This window comes from Malaclemys terrapin, chromosome 18 (genome assembly GCF_027887155.1).
Source record: "Malaclemys terrapin pileata isolate rMalTer1 chromosome 18, rMalTer1.hap1, whole genome shotgun sequence".
NCBI lineage: Eukaryota > Metazoa > Chordata > Testudines > Emydidae > Malaclemys > Malaclemys terrapin.
In genome coordinates, this window is record NC_071522.1 from 24786054 (window position 1) to 24806040 (window position 19987).

Here is a 19987-nt window from a genome sequence, read left to right on the forward strand (position 1 = left end):
GCATGGGCTTGTTCCACCTGCCTTCACTCCGTCATGTCTAACTCTCCATAAACCAGCACACTCCTCTCTCTGCCCCGCTCCCCCTGTCTGCCCTGATCTCCCCCACCACTCTCCCTCCCCCCGCACTCCCTTCTCTGCAGATAAAGCGCTTCCTGAAAGAAGACTCGGAGGAGGCAGAGCTGGCCCAGTTCCTGAAGGAGTTCCCTTCAGGCGAGAGCTTTAGGAAAGTGGAGCTGAAGGAGGGCAAGAGGGCCCATGGCCAGGGGCCCGTAGATCCCAGCGTGTTCTCCACCGTAGCCCAGCCCATTGCCGATGAGCTGCTAGACGAGAAGGAACTGAGGCCCTTCTCCCGGCCTCGGCCCCTGGACTTTCAGCAGCACATCGCAGCTCCGGCACCACTGAGCCCCTCGCGGCCTAGGAGCCCATGGGGCAAGCTTGATCCATACGACTCTTCTGAGGTACGGTGCATCCCGGGCCAGGCCTCTCAGTCGACGAGGAGCTCCAGCCTCTGGGTTACTGGGGAGCAGGGAGCCAGGTGGCTTGTACAGCTCTGATCTGCTGAAGGATCTGCCCGTTCGCTGTGCGAGACGCCAGGGATCAAGACCCCTACACACTGGGGCTAGGGCTCGCATGGGCTCCTAAATCCATTGTGCCTGACAGCCCGGGCCTGCGATGGGCCGGGCGCTCCTAGATCTCGCATGGACTTCCCTGGAGCTGAGGGTACTCGACTTGTGCCGGGATTGGCTCCAAAGTGTACCAAGTCCCTGTGCAAAGGCCTGTCCCTGCCTCCTGGCCTCTCCTTACTAGGTGGCAAGGATGATGCTGTGCACTGCTGCAGTGGCCGGGTACCCTGTGAAATGCAGGTGCTGGCCCTCACCCCTGTGGAGGGCGGCCTCGCCTGCCCCGGTCTCCGATGCTGTCTGCCTGCTCAGGCCTGTGAGAGCGGTGCAGGCATCCCGTACACAGCTGGCCGGGGAAAAGCCAGCCTGAGCAGGCGCATCTGAGGGCAAGCCCCAAAGCTGGGGAATTCAGACACTGCTTCACGCCCAGCAGATGGGCTCTGTAGTCATCAGCGGAGGCTCTTCCCCTGCCCATCGGGAGCTCTGGACTCCTTCAACCGGAGCATCCCTGCCAAGGGCAGAGGTCAGAGGGAGCCCTAACCTGCTTAGGGCTTTGGCGACAAGGGCCAGGGCGTAGAATGGGGCTCGCTGACTGCTCTCCATCCCAGCGGCGGGTATGCCCCAGGGGTAAGGGGGGAGTGAGATGGGGGTGGCACTCCAGATTCACATGCCCCCCTCCTCTGCCCTGCAGGATGATAAGGAGTACGTGGGGTTTGCGACGCTCCCCAATCAGGTCCATCGGAAATCGGTGAAGAAGGGGTTTGACTTCACGCTGATGGTGGCAGGTAGGGGCACCCCTGAGGCCTCACCCAGTAGCCCTACAAAGGGGCCCCCGGGCACAGGTGTGCTGGGACAGCTGTGGGGGATGTGCCTCCTGCTGCGGGAGCAGAACTGACCTGCACGCTGGGTGAAAATGGGCAGAGGAGGAAGGAAGAAGAGACCCCAGCAGTGCAGACTGCGTGCGCTGGGCAGGTGGGTTCACACTCCCGTGTTCAGGAGCCCAGCATGTCCCGGGAACTCAGCTGCAGAGCACAGTGGAAGAGATGCGCGTCTTCTATTCCTCTCCCCTGTAATCCTGGGAGTGCCTGGGCTCCAGCCAGGGCCCAGCTGCTGCTTTTGGGGAGGAGGCAGAAATCCCAGAGGATTCCGGACACATGGGGTCTGTGGGTTGGGGTCACACTTCCTGGGTTGTGGTGCCTTCGTTTCTGGAGCAGCAGCTCCGGATCCTGTCTCTTTGGAACGTGCCCTGGGACCCTAACAGGGGCCAAAGGAACCCAAGCCTCTTGCCTTGCTTCTGATCTTCATGAACTGTTGTCTTTCTGCTTTCCCCAGGAGAGTCTGGCCTGGGGAAATCCACCCTGGTGAACAGCCTCTTCCTCACTGACATGTACAGGGATCGCAAACTCCTCAGTGCAGAAGGTAAGAGGAGAGATCAAAACCTTCCCTGTCCCAGCCAGCTGGGAGCAGCCAGGGGATCGGCAGGGAGGAGCAGCCTGGCCCACTCAGCAGGGAGCACTACATGTGGGGCTTGCTAGAGCTCAGTGCCTGGTAGGAGGCAGCTATGGGTGACGCAGCATAGACGAACTGTTCAGGTGAGAGGGACGGATCTTCGGTGGGGTTTCCTGCTCTCTTTTGAGGACGTTCTTATGCCGGGGCCTTAGGAGTGAAGTGAAACAGGTGACTGGACAAGATCCCCGGCTGGTGGAAATCCACGCCCTGGAGCTGGTCGAAAGCGTCTGCTCCTTAGACGGAGCTTCAAGAACACAGTGAGGGAGTGGGATGCTGTTGTAGAGACCTTCCTGTGAGGGGTGAGACTGACTGGGGGCCTCTGGCAAAACACCCCCCACCAGGGGGAGTCCTGACTGGGGGCCTTCTGGGAGAAGCCTCCCCGCCCCCGAGGGGAGCTCTGACTGAGGCCCTCTGGGTGGGGTTTATTTGGAGAGATTGTGTAGAGTTCATACTTGTGGGCGTGGGTCGGTTCCCACTGACGCTAGTGAGAGCTTTGCTTTGGCACTCTCACGCTGGCACGTGGGTTTGGCCCACATATGTCCTAGTCCCCGTCAGGTCCGGTTGGCTGACGGCTCCGTCTGTGCTCCCTGCCGGGTTTCACTGGCCCAAGCTGACCGGTTCCAGGCCCCCTGCTGATGAGCTCAAGGCGGGGTCGGGTGGGCAGCTGTTTCCTGACTGGGATCGTCTCGAACATAGTTCCTGGGGTGGCTCCAGCTGCTCTGGGCGCAGGCAGACTGTGCTAGTCCTTGGGCAGGTGGCACATCTCCTGCTCTAACATCCAGCAGGAGGCCTGCTTACTGCTCTGATTAGTGCAGTGAGGATCTTGTCTGGCTTCTCAAAGGCTTGGCTCCTTTCACCTCCGCTGCAGTTAGCTGGTGTGCTGACGCCCACTTGCTGAGAGCAGAGAGGAGTCCTCCAGAGAGGAGCCTCTCCTCTCCCGCTGAGAGCAGAGGCTTAGTCTCTGAGGATTTTTATAAAGAACAGCTGTAGCTATTGCCATCTCCCGTGGCGCCCCGGTAACGGTCCCGCATATCCATTCCCCTCCTTTCCCAGCCGCTCGGCTCCCTGCGGCCGCAAGTGAGCAGGACTAGGCCTGTGTCCTGTCCACAGGCAGGGTTGGTGGGGGACAGCAAACCCAGGCCCTCCTCTCCCCCCACCCCCGAGTGAAGTGTGTCACTTGAATGACCATCACTGATGGTAAGTGTCCACTGCAGGGATCCTTCCTCAGTATCTGGCTAGATGGCCTGGTCTGGCAGTCCTTGTGTCCCAGCCGGAGCAGAGCCGATGGGTGCCACGCAGAGCCGCCCTCATCCCTCTGCTGCCAGAGAGACAAGCTGCTTGGACTGGGAGGCAGGAAAGGTGGACCCACAGGATCACTGTCCCCCAAGGGATGAGTTACAAAGGGTGGGGTTTAGAAAGTCTTCAGCCTGCCCAGGCCCCTCCCGCCTGAGCACTTGCCTCATGCACAGGAGAACATGTCTGCTGTACCAACCCCATCCCTCTTGCTTGTGTCGCTGAGAAACAGGCTTAAGCCAAACCGCTATAGCTGCTCTTTAAAGGAAATAAGAGTGTTCACACAGAGCTTTGTACCAGTTTAACTACAGTTTAACTACAGCAATGTAAATAGCACCGTTTGTGAAAAGCCTTCTCATGGAGGCACGGCCAGAGGAGGAATCAGAGCCCCTTGTTGGGCTTGCTGATTATCCGCAGCAGCCGGGTAGAATCTCCTCAGAATCTGAAACATTTTCACTCCTTGTTCAAACATTTGGGGTGGGGAAGGGCAGGGGGCAGGGAAATCACAAAAACGTCATTCCAACCTTTCCTGGTTTTATTTGGTAATTTTGTGAATTTCAACATTTAGACAAATTTCCCCCAGGTTTAATGGAGATGTCTGTGGGTGCTGGAAGCTTCACAGGTCGCAGCTTGAATTAGTATTCTCTTGCACATCCATTCCTGTAAATACATTAGTCTGAAACATGACTAGATGGTCTAATGGGCCCTTTTGGATTGTTCATTATTCAGCCATCCAATCAGTGAGCAGAAACAGAATCAGGTAGCTCAGATGACCAATCGTACCTCACGAGTAACAAATATTCACAACAGCCTGAACAACACACTGAACATTGCTTGCTCACATATTTGGGTGTAACGATTGCCTCCATGGAAAATCAGGAGTAATCCCGCACGATTTGTGGACTAGAGCAGGAGCTAAATTCAGCCAGCTTTGAGCTCTGCAGCTGGGTTCGGATGGGGTTCATGCCCTGTTATACGGTAGAATGTATGCAGAGTACAGATGGGGTTTGAGATCCTGCCTGGACTGGAGGCAGTTAGAGAAACTATCCTTGGATTTATAATGGAACCTGTTTGCTGGGGAAGTCACTGAGGCCCAGATCCTCCAAGGTAATGTAACTGGGCTCCTAACTTCCACTGATTTAGTCCAATTAAAGTCCTAACTATCCCTGCAGCTCTGGGTTGGAGTGACTAACTGCCAAGCCCCCGGTGCTGCCCTGCCATCACTTGTCAGCACCTCGGCCACAGCGGACGGAGAGTCACAGATGGTTAGTTTCTGGCACAATCCCCCATGTGTCTCTGGGCTGAAGATAGAGAGTGTCCCTGCCAGGAGCCCACTGACTGAGAAAGAGCCTTCCGTAAAGTGGGGCCTTCTGCTTCTGGGGGAGAATGAGCAACCTCTCCCAGCAGAAGCTTCTTCAATGTTTTCAGGCCTCGAGTTGGGTCTGACCTAACCCCTGCATCGGCACCCTCCTCCTTCCCAACACTAGGGTGGAAAAGGGCCTCCAGTCGCCGGAGGGAGTTCTAGGGTCTGTGGTATGCAATCCAAACTGCAGAGTGGCGCCTGTCTCTGCTTGCCATGAGCTCCTAACCTCTTGCCCAGTGGTTGCAGCATTCCCCTGGCCTGAGCAGAAGACCTGTGAACAGGGATCTGCCACCTCCCAGGAGAGTGCCCTAACCAGGGGCCAAGGGCTGATCTGCCCTGGGCTCCTCAGTCTCTCCTGGTGAAGCTGTTCCATGGTAGGTACAGAATTAGAGCCATTGGAGCAGGGGGACCAGACCCGCGCGTCTCCCTGCCCAGGTGAGTGCCCTACCTGCTGGGCTGGCAGGTAGCAGGGAACACCTGCTCCTCTGCTTCTCGTGGATGCTTTGGGTGGAGCTGGGTGGGCTGTGAACGCGCCTGTGGGATCGGGCCCTGCAGCAGAGTGCAGTGGAGGAATGCCCCATTCGTGGCTCGCACTGGGGCTCAGGTGCTGCAGGCCTGCCAGGGGGCTGCATTGCGATGCCCAGAGGCAGAAATGTCAGTGTGTGTGGAACTTCCACTCGGAAACCATCGAGTTTAGGCACCTGCAGGGTTTGGTGGCAGCTGAGCAAGGGTTTGCGAATGCCAGTGACACCTAATGAGGTGGCGAGGTGCCTGGCCCCTTTGTGACGGTAGTCCAGTGGTGTGTGCTGCGCAGGGAGTGCTATCAACAGCTGCCCATGGCTCCGTGTGTTCCCACTTTCCCTCTTCTGAGTTATCCCCAAATCAATAGCGTTCTGGCCACCCCTGCTGAGAACATTCCCGGTGAGTTTGGAATTCATAGAATCATAGAAGATTTGGGTTGGAAGAGACCTCAGGAGGTATCTAGTCCAACCCCCTGTTCAAATCAGGACCAACACCAACTAAATCATCTCAGCCAAGGCTTTGTCAAGCCGGGCCTTAAAAACCTCTAAGGATGGAGATTCCACCACCTCCCTAGGTAACCCATTCCAGTGCTTCACCACCCTCCTCGGGAAATAGTGTTTCCTAATATCCAGCCTAGACCTCCCCCACTGCAACTTGAGACCGTTGCTCCTTGTTCTGTCACTTCCACCACTGAGAACAGCCGAGCTCCATCCTCTTTGGAACCTCCCTTCAGGTAGTTGAAGGCTGCTATCAAATGCCCCCTCACTCTTCTGCAGACTAAACAAGCCCAGTTCCCTCAGCCTCTCCTCATAAGTCATGTGCTCCAGCCCCCTAATCGTTTTTGTTGCCCTCCACTGGACTCTCTCCAATTTGTCCACATCCTTTCTTTAGTGGGGGGCCCAAAACTGGATGCAATACTCCAAATGTGGCCTCACCAGTGCTGAATACAGGGGAATAATCACTTCCCTTGATCTGCTGGCATTGCTTCTACTAATGCAGCCCAATATGCTGTTAGCCTTCTTGGCAACAAGGGCACATTGCTGACTCATATCCAGCTTCTCATCCACTGTAATCCCCAGGTCCTTTTCTGCAGAACTGCTGCTCAGCCAGCCGGTCCCCAGCCAGTGCATGGGATTCTTTTGTCCTAAGTGCAGGACTCTGCACTTGTCCTTCTTGACCTCATCAGGTTTATTTTGGCCCAATCCTCGAATTTGTCTAGGTCACTCTGGACCCTACCCCTATCCTCCAGTGATCTACCTCTCCTCCCAGCTTAGTGTCATCTGCGAACTTGCTGAGGGTGCAATCCATCCCATCATCCAGATTATTAATAAAGATGTTGGACAAAACCGGCCCCAGGACTGACCCCTGGGACACTCCGCTTGATACTGGCTGCCAACTAGACATTGAGCCGTTGATCACTACCCATTGAGCTCAACAATCTAGCCAGCTTTCTATCCACCTTATAGTCTATTCATCCAATCCATACTTTTTTAACTTGCTGGCAAGTATACTATGGTATCTTTTAGTAGCGGCTGTGGCGTTCAGCAGTTACCCTGTAGCTGGCAGAGAAATGGAGTGAGTAAGTCTAATTAGGCTTGTTCCCACTTCTGGAGCCCAGGAGAAGATCAGGGGCCCGGAGAGCTCTCCCCTCCTAGGCCCAATCCTGTTCCTCTGAGGAGAGGGCTTAACACCTGAGATCCAGCCAAACTGCAGCCTCCTTTGTCACTTCCGCTTGGCCGTCACCCAGGTGGGGGAACTGCAGGTGTCAATGCCATGCTCCGTGCCCTTTCTGGGCTCTCCCTTTGATCCCAGCTCCGTGCAAAGCTCCCTGTGATGGGTTCAGTCACAGGGACCCTCTTGGGACTGTCACCTGATGTGCTGAAATTACCTCTGAGCCCGTTTTCACTGCCAGCTTGGGCCTCCAGAACCCTGCCTTGTTCAGCCAGACACACTAACCTACAGCAACACAGACCCAGGTCTGGTCCACGCCCCCAAAGCTACAGATTTTAACCAAAAACTGCTCAGCAGGTCACCTATCACCAGCACCCAGACCCCCAGATCCCAATGGGATCCAAACCCCAAATAAATCCGTTTTACTCTGTATAAAGCTTATAAAGGGTAAACTCATAAATTGTCCACCCTCTATAACACTGATCATAGAATCATAGAATATCAGGGTTGGAAGGGACCTCAGGAGGTCATCTAGTCTAACCCCCTGCTCAAAGCAGGACCAATTCCCAACTAAATCATCTCAGCCAAGGCTTTGTCAAGCTGGGCCTTAAAAACCTCTTAAGGATGGAGATTCCACCACCTCCCTAGGTAACCCATTCCAGTGCTTCACCACCCTCCGAGTGAAATAGTGTTTCCTAATATCCAACCCAGACCTCCCCCACTGCAACTTGAGACCATTGCTTCTTGTTCTGTCATCTGCCACCACTGAGAACAGCTGAGCTCCATCCTCTTTGAAACCCCCCTTCAGGTAGTTGAAGGCTGCTATCAAATCCCACCTCACTCTTCTCTTCTCTGATAGAGAGATATGCACAGCTGTTTGCTCCCCCAGATATTAATCACCTACTCTGGGTTAATTAATAAACAAAAGTGATTGTATTAAGTATTAAAAGTAGGATTTAAGTGGTTTCAAGTAATAACAGACAGAACAAAGTAAGTCACCAAGCAACATAAAACAAAAACACACAAGTCTAAGCCTAATACATTAAGAAACGGATTACAGGTAATATCTCACCCACAGAGATGTTCCAATAAGCTTCTTTCACAGACTAGACTCCTTCCTAGTCTGGGCCCAATCCTTTCCCCTGGTACAGTCCTTGATAGTTCCAGCAGACATCTTAGGTGCAGGGCCGGCTTTAGGCCAATTCCCCCGATTCCCTGGAATTGGACCCCACCGCTAAGAGGGCCCCACGGCTTAGGCTCAGCCAGCGGCGGTCCGCTCCAGTGGCATTTTGGTGGCGAGGGGGGTCCACTCCAGGTCCTTGGGGGCATTTCAGCGGCGGTGGGTCCTTCAGTGCCGCGGAAGACGCGGAGCGGACCCCCCGCCACCTAAGTGCCGCCGAAGACCCGGACTGCCGCCGGGTATTGGAATCAGGCCCCGCAGGTCCTAAAGCCGGCGCTGCTTAGGTGGAAACTAGGGGCTTTCTCATGACTGGCACCCCCCCTTTGTTCTGTTCCACCCCCTTTTATAGCTTTGTCACAAGGCCGGAATCTTTTGTCTCTCTGGGTTCCCACCCTTCCTTCTAAACGGAAAAGCACCAGATTTTAGATGGATTCCAGGATCCTGTGAGACCTCATTCTTCATTCCCCATGGGTTGGCCCACACGTACACAGGAAGGCTTGCAGGTAAATAAACCATCTACAACCAATTGTCCTAGTCAGTGGGAACCATCAAGATTCTAAACCACCATTAATGGCCCACACTTTGCATAATTACTATAGGACCTCAGAGTTATACTTCGTATTTCTAGCTTCAGATACAAGAATGATACATGCATACAAATAGGATGGACACACTCAGTAGATTATAAGCTTTGTAATGATATCTTACAAAAGACCTTTTGCATAAAGCGTATTCCAGTTACATCATATTCACATTCATAAACATACTTTCATAAAGCATATGGAGTGCAACATCACACTCCCCTCCTCGGGGACGACTGGAGTCCGCGTGGTTACAAACTTCCCACAGGAAATCAAACCACCAAAAGAACAAGAGAGATGCCCCGAGCGGCCAGGGCAGAGTCCTGTGTGCATGGTCAGTGCCTTGGTATTGGGGAAGTGGGGGCAGCATTGTACCCCTCAGCCATGCACAGAGGGGACTCTGTGTATATCTCTCCCCCATCCCACAGGAATTGGGGGCTCTGCTGCCTCCGTGGCAGTGCACTGGCCCCGTTCCTCCCTGCTCGTGCACAGCTTGGCTCTGGGATCCATTGCTCCCCTCTGGCCTGTTGGAGCTTGTCCTGTATGGAGAAGGCTGAAGCCCTGCCTGGGGACACCCCCTTTAAGGCTGTCTGAAACAGCTCTTAAAGTGTCAGGTTTCAGAGGAGTAGCCGTGTTAGTCTGTATCAGCAAAAAGAACGAGGAGTCCTTGTGGCACCTTAGAGACTAACAAATTTATTTGAGCATAAGCTTTCATGGGCTAAAACCCACTTCGTCGGATGCATGCAGTGGAAAATACAGTAGGAAGGTGTATATATATACACACAGAGAACATGAAAAAATGGGTGCTGCCATACCAACTGTAATGAGAGTAATTAATTAAGGTATTATCAGCAGGAGAAGTGATAATCAGGATGGCCCAACCAATGACAAAGGCTGAGTGAAGATCTCTGCCAAATGACTCCACCCGCCCCAAGAGTGCCAAGGTGCTGGTGGGCCTAGCACCGCGCCTTGGCTTGGAGCAGTAGAACGCAGCACTCAGGAATAGCCTCTGAAAAGGGAGGGTTAAATGACAGCCTGAGAATTGTAAACAGGTCACAGATGCTGAAATGACTCCAGGCCCATTTACACAATCCAAAGGGCTCCGCTGCATTAGCTGAGCAGGGGGTGGGGGGGTGGGCTCACACATTTCCTGGAGTCAGCTCCTGCAGGGCTGGGATGGTCCTGACCGATCTTCCCTTCTCAGGGTCTGGGGAGCTGCACGGGAACCAAGTGCTTGTCAGCCAGGGCCCTGAGCAATGTGTTTGGGGCTCTCCGGGGACAAACCAGATCTGTTTATATATGGTTGGTCTACAGCAGGCCAACTCCTTTGCTGCAGTGCAGGGCCATATGTTCACTGTCCCCACACTGCAGCCATAGGAGCTGCTATCTCTAAGCAGTGCCAGTGTGGCCTTTGCTCGGGCTCCAGGGCTGCAACCCTCCCTGCACCGAGTTCTCCCTCCAAGGCAGGGGGGCAGTGTGGCAGCGTTAATGTAGGCACAGACTGCAGCATGGGGCCTTGGGCATGGCTAGGGAGCGGCTCCTGCTCAGCCTTTGCCCTGCTCTGGTGAGTGTAAAGAGCCCAGACTCCTCTGGAAATCACCGTGGGACTGATATTCCCATCACTCCCTTTTCCTCTCTCTCGGGAGCCCTGCAGCTGCCTCTTCTCCACTCATCTCTTTCTACCTCCCAACGTGCTCCCAGCTCCCTGCCCGCCGTGCGTTACCACCAGAGGAGTGCTCCAAGTGCCCCTGGCACAGGCGCACAGTGGGGGAAGAGGGAGCCAGGAGCTTTCTCACCCCCAGCCCCTGCACAAGGGCCAGGCCCAGTTGAGGGGCCTGCAGTCAGGAGAGCACAAGGGCTGTCCCCTCTGAGCATCCATGGGGCACAGATTGCCCCAGAGAGCAAGGGGAGGAGCTGAGAAGAGGCCAGGCCATGGTCTTGCCCACATACAGCCCTGCCTCTTTGTGCTGCGGAGCTGAGACAATCCCTTCTAATGCTCACTGGCAAGGCCCAGCTCTGCATTGCCCCCAGGCTGCGCCAGTGCTCACCGGTACCTGGTGCAGGCTGGCCCTGCAGCTGCCCCACAGCTAACTGATCTGGGTCTCCGCCGTCCTGGTGCAGCCACGCTCGGCTATCCCCGGCCCCTGCTGGATCAGCCCACTGACTGCTTCTGTTGCTGTTCCAGAGCGCATTACTCAGACGGTGGAGATCACCAAACACGTGGTGGACATTGAGGAGAAGGGGGTCAAACTGCGCCTGACCATCGTGGACACCCCAGGATTCGGCGACGCCGTGAACAACACGGAATGGTACGTCCCACGGGAGAGGAAGGGGCCATGGCTCCGCAGTTCGCCTGGCAGGATGAGCAGGAGCCCGGGCAGCCACGCCCACTGGGCAGTCTGGGCCCTGGAGAGAACAGAAATGATACCAAGTACTAGATGAGCGCAGGCCGCTGCACGCAAACCCGCCCCGCCTCACTGAACTGCTCACATCCTCCTGGGGTGGAGCAGCAGAGACTGGAGGAGGCTCAGGGTGCAAATCAGGCTTTCTGCTAATGACCTGGAAGCCTGGTGCTCAGTGGCTGTGCAGGGCAGACTCTGGACTGGAGAGAGGAACATAAAAGCAGTAGTAACTGAGCCATCGTGTGCAAAGGGGTCAATCCCGGAGTGCAGTCCTGGTGTCAGTGCTTGTCAATACAGTTATCGATGACCCTGGAGAGGGAGCTGAACAAAGTGGCAATGTTCATGGCTGGCACAGAATTCCTGGCTTCTCAGGCTGCCTTGCGGGGTAAATGTCTGGTCTGGCCTGGCTGTTTGTTGCTCCTGTGATTTATCTGCCCAATGCATGCACAGCATGTGAGGGACTCAGCTAGGAAAATGACTTTGGAAAGCCAGCCTGGCACACTCCAACTCTTACATCTGCCAAAGCTCCAGGGTTAGGGATGTGTGCATGCAAGCCCTGACCCCACCTGTGGTGTGAGGTTCGCCCATTAACAAACCCCATTGTTCTGGATTCATTTCTGCCAGTAAGTCTAGCTTGTGGTGCAGAGAAACACTTAAGCTTGAACCAAAGGAAGTAAAGGAAATAATGCCACCTAACCCTTAAACAGCACTCCAGAGGGTAGGGTCCTTATCTTCATTTTACAGCTGGGGAAACTGAGGCACAGGGCAGTGACTTGCCCAAGGTCACCAGCCCGCCAGTGGCAGAGCTGGGACTAGAACCCAAGTCTCCAGAGTCCCAGTCCAGTCCAGTGCTCTACCCACTGGGAAACACTGCCTTTCCCCAGACACAGCTACAGATCAGACAAACCGTATGGCCAACCTTAAAAGTTCAACAATCCTGACCCAGACTCCAACAGATGATGAGACCGACCCAGCAATTTACCAGAAAAGATGAGTGGCTTTTTCTCTGTTTGTTTGATCTGCTTCCCATCCCCTCTGTGCCAGTCACAGCGGGGCCAGCTCTGCCACATGCCTAGGGAGGCAGCTGTGGTTCCTGCTGCACAGAGGGATATGCTGGGCTCGGCCCCAATGGTGCTATGCTCTGTCTGAACACACGTCAGAGACAGCCCTACCCTGAAGAGCTTACAGTGTAATGCAGAGCACAGGAGTGCGTGGGGCTGTGGGAGCTGGACATGGGGCAGAGCCCCCAGACTGGGCAGGACTCAAACTGGTGACAGACACCCAGCACCCTCTCTCCCCCTCCCCCAGGTGTGAAGGAGAGTGAGGCTGCTCTCCTGCCCTGGACACAGGCAAAATCCCACCCCAACAACTGCCGTCGGTCTCAGGCCGCCGCAAACAGTCAGCTCCCATTAACCCAATAAATAATAAACTGCCCCAGCAGAATGAATGTTAGTACAGTGTCCCCATTCACTTCTCATAGCACAGCTTACAGTAGACCCCTGCTAACAGTCACACCAGGCTCCTCTCCCTAGCAGCTATACGTGTCTATATTTACTGCTCCCCCGGCTTAGCAGCTGGGTGTGAACCCATCATCTTTAGTTCCATAGCTCAGACCTCTTCTACGTTAGCTGCTGTTCTCCGTGGGCTGACCTGGACCGGAGGACACAACTCTCCTCTGTCCAGTGGGCTACACAAGTATTTGTGAGACAGCAGCAGAACATGGGGCAGCGGGATCTGTGGCTTGTCTTCCTGCCTGTGGGAGCAGATTGTGAGCTAGTGCTCATAGACAGTGCTGTGCCCGTGTGTGGGTCATCGGGAGCACCGTTGGGGGGGAGGGGGGAAGCATGAGCTTCTACTGCTTGAGCTAAAGAGGCAGCTATCATAACATGGGTCTAATAGCAGAGTCCCAGATCTCTAGCTGTGGTGTAATTACTAATGAGTAACACACTGTGCTAGTGTGGGGTACAGAAGCACCTGATTTGGCACATCACTTCTGTCAGGTGAGGGGCGGCTCTGGTACATTTTCAGCACTTTATGATGTGCTCTTGCACATGCTCTGTTATCTTAGCTGAGGCCTGGATGAAGGACAGTTCCCCAGGCCTGCGAGGTTAATTCAGGATGCGAGGCTGACAGAGGAGGATGAGAATTTCCCCTGATTGCCCTCCGCCATTAGCACTGTCAGAGATCAGATGCTGGCCTGGGTTCTGGTGCAGCCATCCCTGTGTTTCAGCACTAGTGAAGCTCATAGCTTCTCACATCTGGGTCCCGGCTGGAGAGGAGCAGCAGCTTCTTGCAGCTCCTGCAGGACAATGGAAGCAGGCTAATTCTGAGCTGATGGTCTTACATTTCCTAGTGCAGGGAGTTCTTTTAACATGCTGGCCGGCGCACCAGGGACTGGGCTCACTTGGCTCTCTCCACCCTGTCCCCTCTCTTCCCAGCTGGAAACCTGTGGCTGATTACATAGATCAGCAATTTGAGCAATATTTCCGGGATGAGAGCGGCCTGAACCGGAAGAACATCCAGGACAACCGCGTGCACTGCTGCCTCTACTTCATCTCACCCTTTGGACATGGGTATGGGAAATCCACAGCCGATCCCTCCCTCCTTCCCTGAGAATGCTAAAAATCACCTTACCCACAAGTCCTAGACACAGCACTAGTGAGCTAGACTTGCTGCTTAATAAATGAGTGCTGGCCCTGGGCGTGATGCTCACAGCGCTGGACTCCCAGCCAAGCACTAACGGCATTGCTGCGGGAGTCTGGACTGAGGCTGCTGTGGGAACGCTTGCATTGCAGGGGGCTCAGCGGGCAGTGGGGAGGCAATGACTCTAGGATGCTCACACTGCCGGAGTCCTGTCTGGGCACTGTGCTGGGGAAGCTCACACTGTGGAGTCCCCAGCTGGCACTGCCAGGGCAATGCTTGGCGGACGCTCGCACTGCCGGAGTCCTGTAGCTACGAGAACGTCCTGCCCCAATTTACAGGGCTAACTTTGCTCTCTGTCGGCAGCCTTCGTCCCCTGGATGTGGAATTCATGAGAGCTCTCCATCAGCGGGTGAACATTGTGCCCATCCTGGCAAAAGCTGACACCCTGACGCCCTCAGAGGTGGAGCGCAAGAAAAGCAAGGTGAGAGGAGGCCTGTCTGCCTCTGAATTCCTCCCTCCCCCCAGCCCAAGTAATGGACTGCTCCTCCCGCCCCCGCCCCTGGCTGACACGAGGGTCTTTCACTCTGGCACTGCCTCTGGAAAAATGGGAGCCACAATTCCCCACCAGTGCCATTAACCATTGACAGCCAGGGGAGCAGCTGTGTGCTTCCTAGGACTCAGCCAGGGTGTCCTGCGCATGTCTGGGCACCGGCCTGGCATAATGAGCCTGTCTACACCCCAGCCTCCGCCATCACTCCCCGGGTGCTGCTGCACCTCAGGGGATTCCGTCCCATTGGGTCACTGTAGCCAAGGCCTGTTTTAAACAGGCATTTCTATAGGGCTCCTCCCAGAGTACCCAGTGCCCCCCTCAGTATCCCAGGAATGGGAGAGGCCAGGACAGAGAGGGAGCTGCAGAGTCCTACAGGATACTAAGGGAAGGGACAACAGGAGGCAACCCCTTTGAAATGGAGGATGTAAGGGACAAGAGCTGGTCCCTCTGGCCTCATGGAGTCTGAGGATTGGTGAGAAGAGGGAGGGAGGTACAGGCCAGGCTGCAGAGAGTGCAGCTGCCACACCCTGTGTGCCAGAGGGTCCCTGGGGCAATGGTCAGAACTGGCCCTGGGGAGAAAGCGGCCAATGTACCATGTCAGGGTCCTGGCCTGTTTGGAAACGATAGGAAATGAACCACCGGTGTCTGGATTCTACTGTTCGGTGTGAGATGGAAGAACAGACAGTAGTTGGCATGTAGGTGAGCATAACGTATTCCTCTCTCTCCCTTAAAATGAGGGTGCTGTAAAGTCAGGGCCGTCAGTCTGGGGGCTTGTTTCTTTGTTCAGATTCGAGAAGAAATCGAACATTACGGGATCCGGATCTACCAGTTCCCTGAGTGCGACTCTGATGAAGATGAGGATTTCAAGCTGCAGGACCAGGCATTGAAGGTGAGCAGATGAGAGCGGCTGTCCCACTGAATGCAGCTCAGGGAACAGGGTCAGCGTCACCTGCTAAGCCCCAGGTATATCTTGCGTGACAAATGCAGCCAGACATGCCTCAGCCCAGTGGCTTCTACACTCTGAGAAGGGCAGCTTTATAGTCCAGATGGAAGGGAAACCTTCCTGGATCATCTGTTTACTGGGAGGGAGGCTCTGACCAAGAACAGGAGATAATGGAATTAGACCCCACAAGGTATGTGCAGAACGCAGCAGCCCCTGGGCATTAGCCAGTTCTGGAGAATCACCTGATCTAGTGAGTAAGGAGCAATGGGAGGGAGGGTTAAAATCCAGAGGCATGGGAGAAGGGTGGGGGATCCCTAAAGGCTAGATCCTCTGAAAAGGAAAGAGGCAAGGAGCACGAATCAGGCAGTGTGGCTGCAGGAGGGGCTGCTCAGAGATCTGACACCCTGAAAATACAGAGTGTGGGGGAAGCAACCATACCAGTCCGTATTCAGGACCAGCAAAGGGTTTGGAGGGAGAGCGACTGGCGGCAGATAAAGGAATGAGTGGACATGTACCAAAGGACTAAGGCAGCTAGGTCTTCCAAAGGGCGTGCATTAGAAGAACCCTGGGGGGAAAGCACTAGAGAGAGTGCCCAGGTTAGGGAGACAAGAAATCTTTTAAAAGAAACCTGAAGGGAAGATTATAGACTGTGGTCACGGGGACTCGGTGTTACTAGCTGCTGACAGCTGCTGGCAGTGAGGAGAGCTGGACACACACTGCTGAGTGTGTCAGCTGAGTTCACAGCTCCTTTGCCAGAGTGGCCTGTAAAGCACTCTGGGCCAGCTCCTGCTCCCACTCCCGCCGGCGTCGACAGCAAACCTGCCACTGAGTCCAGCATGGGCAGGATCACGCCTGCAATGGCGTCTCCCAGCCTCCTCCCTGGGCTCCCCCTGCCCAGCCACTGTCACATTGCTGTCATTCTGAGCTCGGGGGGCACAGAACCAGGGTGGTGGCCCAGCACGAGGTACCGAGCTGCCCTAGCCTGTAGCATGGCACGTCAGGCCCGGATGGTGGACCCCAGCATCACACTGTGCTGTATGGAGCAGAGGGAGGGGCAGGCGGCTAGTAGGGGATCTGCCAGCGAGCTCTGCGAGCTACTGAGAATATGGGAGGTGAGCGTCTGAGTGACGGGCTGGCAGAAAGGACCAGGAGGGCCAGTAAGATGCTGTTTCCCTGCCCAGCTGGCAGGAATTGCAGCAGGATGAACACAGCAGTGATTTGTCGCGAGTCCACTGCTGCGGGGCTGCTAGATCAGTGTCTGGGCCCAGACTCGCCCGGCTCCGGCTCCCCTTGAACCGTCAGTTTACATGGCTCTTGCGCTCCTCGCCAGCAGCAGCTCTCCAGGTCCTTTCCAGCCATTGCTCTGGGGTGCTCTGGCTCCCGTTCAGTGGGACATACCTGGTACTACCAACCCTGTGTGACCCTTTGCAGCTGGCTTCTCCCTTCCAGCCCATCTCCGCTCTCACTGCTCCCGCTGGCCCCGCTCCTTCCCTGAGTCTGATCTCAAGGGGAAGGAGCGCCAGCAGTGGAAAGCTACTTGCACTCCCATGCCAGGGGCTGGATTTAGCAAGGGCTGAGACACGGTGTATCCTTCCAGTTGTAGGCTGGGCAACTTTGTGCTAGGTGGTGGCTAGTGAGATCCCAGGGAATGCATTAACCAGGCTTGTTAGCAGGACTGCAGTGCGTCTACACTGGAGCTGCCTGTGTAACTCCACTCAGGTGAACGCACCCGCGCTAGCTGGGTCAGAGCTCGCATGCTAAAAAGAGTAGTGTCACCGCAGGTGGACAGGCCGTCCGAGTACGTGCATAGGAGCTCCGATGGGATTGTTCTCAGGGCAGCCAGAGCTACACCAGTGTAGTGAGCAAGCTGCCCACATGGGGAATGACAAACCCCACTTCAGTGCAGATGGACCCTGGGGTCCCAGAGCACTGGGGCTGGGGGAGGCCGTGGCCAGGAATAACCCCATGGCTCTGTTCCAGGAGAGCATCCCTTTCGCTGTGATCGGCAGCAACACGGTTGTGGAGGCCAAAGGAAGGCGAGTCCGTGGGCGACTGTATCCCTGGGGCATCGTGGAAGGTAAGGCGGGTTTGGCTTGTAGCTCAGAGGCTCAGGGACCACGTCCCCCTCCATGTTCCTGCGTCCACCCCCACCCCCAGGGCAGTGGTGCTCACGGACGGGGACTGCTGACGGACTCAGCAGGCAGAGCCATGGCTGGCGAGCTCAGTGGGGGTGCTCGGGGGCACTAAGGTGCTGCCCCACCTCCATATGATTTGGGGGAGGCCAGGGCGAGGTCCTGCAGGGCCCTCAGCCCTCATCATCCCCTTGTGCAGCTATGGAGCCAGGTCAATTCAAAGCAGTGCTCTGCCTTTCTGCAGTGCCGGGCCATTTGTTCTCTCAGCCCTCAGCTCCCCCACCCACCTGGGGGAGGCCCTGCTCTGCTGGGTGGCCCCGAGATCTGCCCATCTAAGCCAGGCCCCTCCCCTGCAGTGGAGAACCCTGCGCACTGCGACTTTGTGAAGCTGCGCACCATGCTGGTGAAGACCCACATGCAGGACCTCAAGGACGTGACACGAGAGACCCACTACGAGAACTACCGGGCGCAGTGCATCCAAAGCATGACCCGCATGGTGGTGAAGGAGAGGAACCGCAAGTACGGAGGGAGTGGGCACAGGGCCTGTGGGGGTGCAGGTGGAGCAGGCTCAGGGCCTGTGGGGTCAGGGGGAGCGGGCACAGGGCTGTGGGGGTATGGAGGGAGCGGGTTCAGGGGAAAGAGCGGGCACAGGGCCTGTGGGGGTATGGAGGGAGCGGGCTCAGGGGAAGGAGCGGGCACAGGGCCTGTGGGGGTATGGAGGGAGCGGGCTCAGGGGAAGGAGCGGGCACAGGGCCTGTGGGGGTATGGAGGGAGCGGGCTCAGGGGAAGGAGCGGGCACAGGGCCTGTGGGGGTATGGAGGGAGCGGACTGAGGTCCTTGGGGTGTACGGGGGGAGCAGGCACAGGAGCAGCAGCACAGAGCCAGGCACAAGTGCCCACCCTGCTGAGAACCTTGGGAGTCACAAGCAGGGTCTTCAGCCCGCAACGACAGCCTCTGTCAGCCTCTGCACTGAGCATTGCACACAGAAGTCCAGGGGAGCAGAGCCATGGTGCCTGCATTCCGGAATGGGCCTGGGAGAGGCAGGTCAGGGACGAGAGCTAGAGGAGACTATCTATCCCTGACAGCCTCTGCCCTTTGGGGGTTAGCCCAAGGCTGGGCTGGTTCCCTTGCTGGGGAAGGAACGTGGCATGATACCGGTGTGCGGGCAGCAGGGGTGCAAGGTGAGGCCACCCTTCCCTGCACACTGAACCACGATGACAGGCGCTGTGCAGAAAAACCATGGGTCACGTTCATCTGTGCGCTGTGCAGAGCCCCGGGAGTAGGGGGGGCCTGAAGCACCCACTCCTGTGGCTGATGGGGGCTGGTAAGAGCATCCTGCCAGATGGGCCTTGCAGCAGCCAGGCACCAGCCAGATCATTGGAACATCCCAGCCATGCCACTTCCCACCCCGACAAGCCCCTTTGCCCCAGGCTATCCCTGGCACCAGGACAATTAGCTCCGAGCGAGCCCGGAAGGTGCTTGTGCCAGCAGTACTGCCTGGGCGGGACATCCAACCCCGTGTGTAGCTGGCACAACATGGCTGCAGGGCCAGGGTGAATTCCTCCCCCATGTGCACAGCCGGAAAGCAAGGGGCCAGCACAGGGCTGGGAGCACAGGTCTCTCCAGTTGCACTCCAGGAGGGAGGGAGAGCTCCCTGTGGAGTCACTCGCTGCTGTACACAGTGCTCTGGCTTCTCCTCTGATCACGTTTTGCCCAGGTGTAGGTGGTGGCCTAGGGCGCAGGGCGGGGTAGAGCCAGGCCCTCTGCCCCTGTATCTGCTGCTCACTATCTGCACGTATGCACTGAGCTGTAGGGCCAGAACCTCTGCTGGGGAAAAGCTCCGTACCCGTGTTGCAATCAGAGAATGACTGCAGTTTACACCAGCTGTGGCTCTGGCCTCTACTGCTGCCTCTCCTCTCACCCTGGTGTAACTCCAGCGGCTTCAGCAGAGCTACTCCGGAGTTAGGATAACACAGCCGAGGGCAGGTCGGTCCCGTAAGGAGCTGTCTGCCCATAGTTTGAGTGGAGGGTGACACCCAGGTAGCAGGCTAAACTGGCAGCTCTAATGGCTCATTCTAAGCTCGTCTCTTCGTGTACGTTGTTTTGCGGCATCCCCCTGGGGAAGAAGGAGAGAGTCCTCCACCTTGGGACTGTGCTGCAGCGACTGCTCTATGGAGTGACCCCGCTGATCCCTCGGCATCAGATGACACCAGGCAGTGCTGTCTCCCAAGGACACCAGCAGGCTGGGAGCTTTCTGGAGTACTGAACTCTCCCCTGGTCCCTTCCCTTGCGCTGGTTCATGGCTGTCCTTTGGTGGAGTGTTGCTCTGATCTGCTGTCACAGGCTGCAGCCGGCCCTGTGTATCTGTTCTACCTGTGTTAGTTCATAAAAAATATTTTGTTGTATCAAATGCTGTCTTGGTTCCGTCCATATCTCCTCCGGAAAGTGATCATGTGAAATGGCACACTAGGCCCATGGTTTATTGTGCCCCAGTCATTTCCAATCCAGCAGGGCTCAGTTACTATGACTGTCTCTTTTCAGACTCTGCCTGGAGTCTGAGAGTCAAGTTGGTCTCTTC

At 56.1% G+C, this 19987-nt stretch overlaps 1 protein-coding gene across 2 annotated transcripts in view; it reads left to right on the top strand.

Annotated features, from left to right (window-relative positions):
- SEPTIN4 (septin 4) overlaps positions 1-19987 on the top strand; it is a 63497-nt gene that overhangs the window by 20855 nt on the left and 22655 nt on the right. Inside the window, exons 2-11 of one of the 2 annotated variants that reach the window (XM_054008585.1) lie at positions 141-458; positions 1312-1405; positions 1953-2039; positions 10925-11048; positions 13580-13714; positions 14148-14265; positions 15122-15223; positions 17258-17354; positions 17766-17928; positions 19538-19789. In XM_054008585.1, coding sequence (XP_053864560.1) covers positions 141-458; positions 1312-1405; positions 1953-2039; positions 10925-11048; positions 13580-13714; positions 14148-14265; positions 15122-15223; positions 17258-17354; positions 17766-17928; positions 19538-19589 — 1290 coding nt within the window. In that variant the 3' untranslated portion in view covers positions 19590-19789. Of the gene's footprint in view, positions 1-140; positions 459-1311; positions 1406-1952; positions 2040-10924; positions 11049-13579; positions 13715-14147; positions 14266-15121; positions 15224-17257; positions 17355-17765; positions 17929-19537; positions 19790-19987 lie in introns of those variants that run through there. The other variant, XM_054008583.1, reaches the window with a different exon arrangement.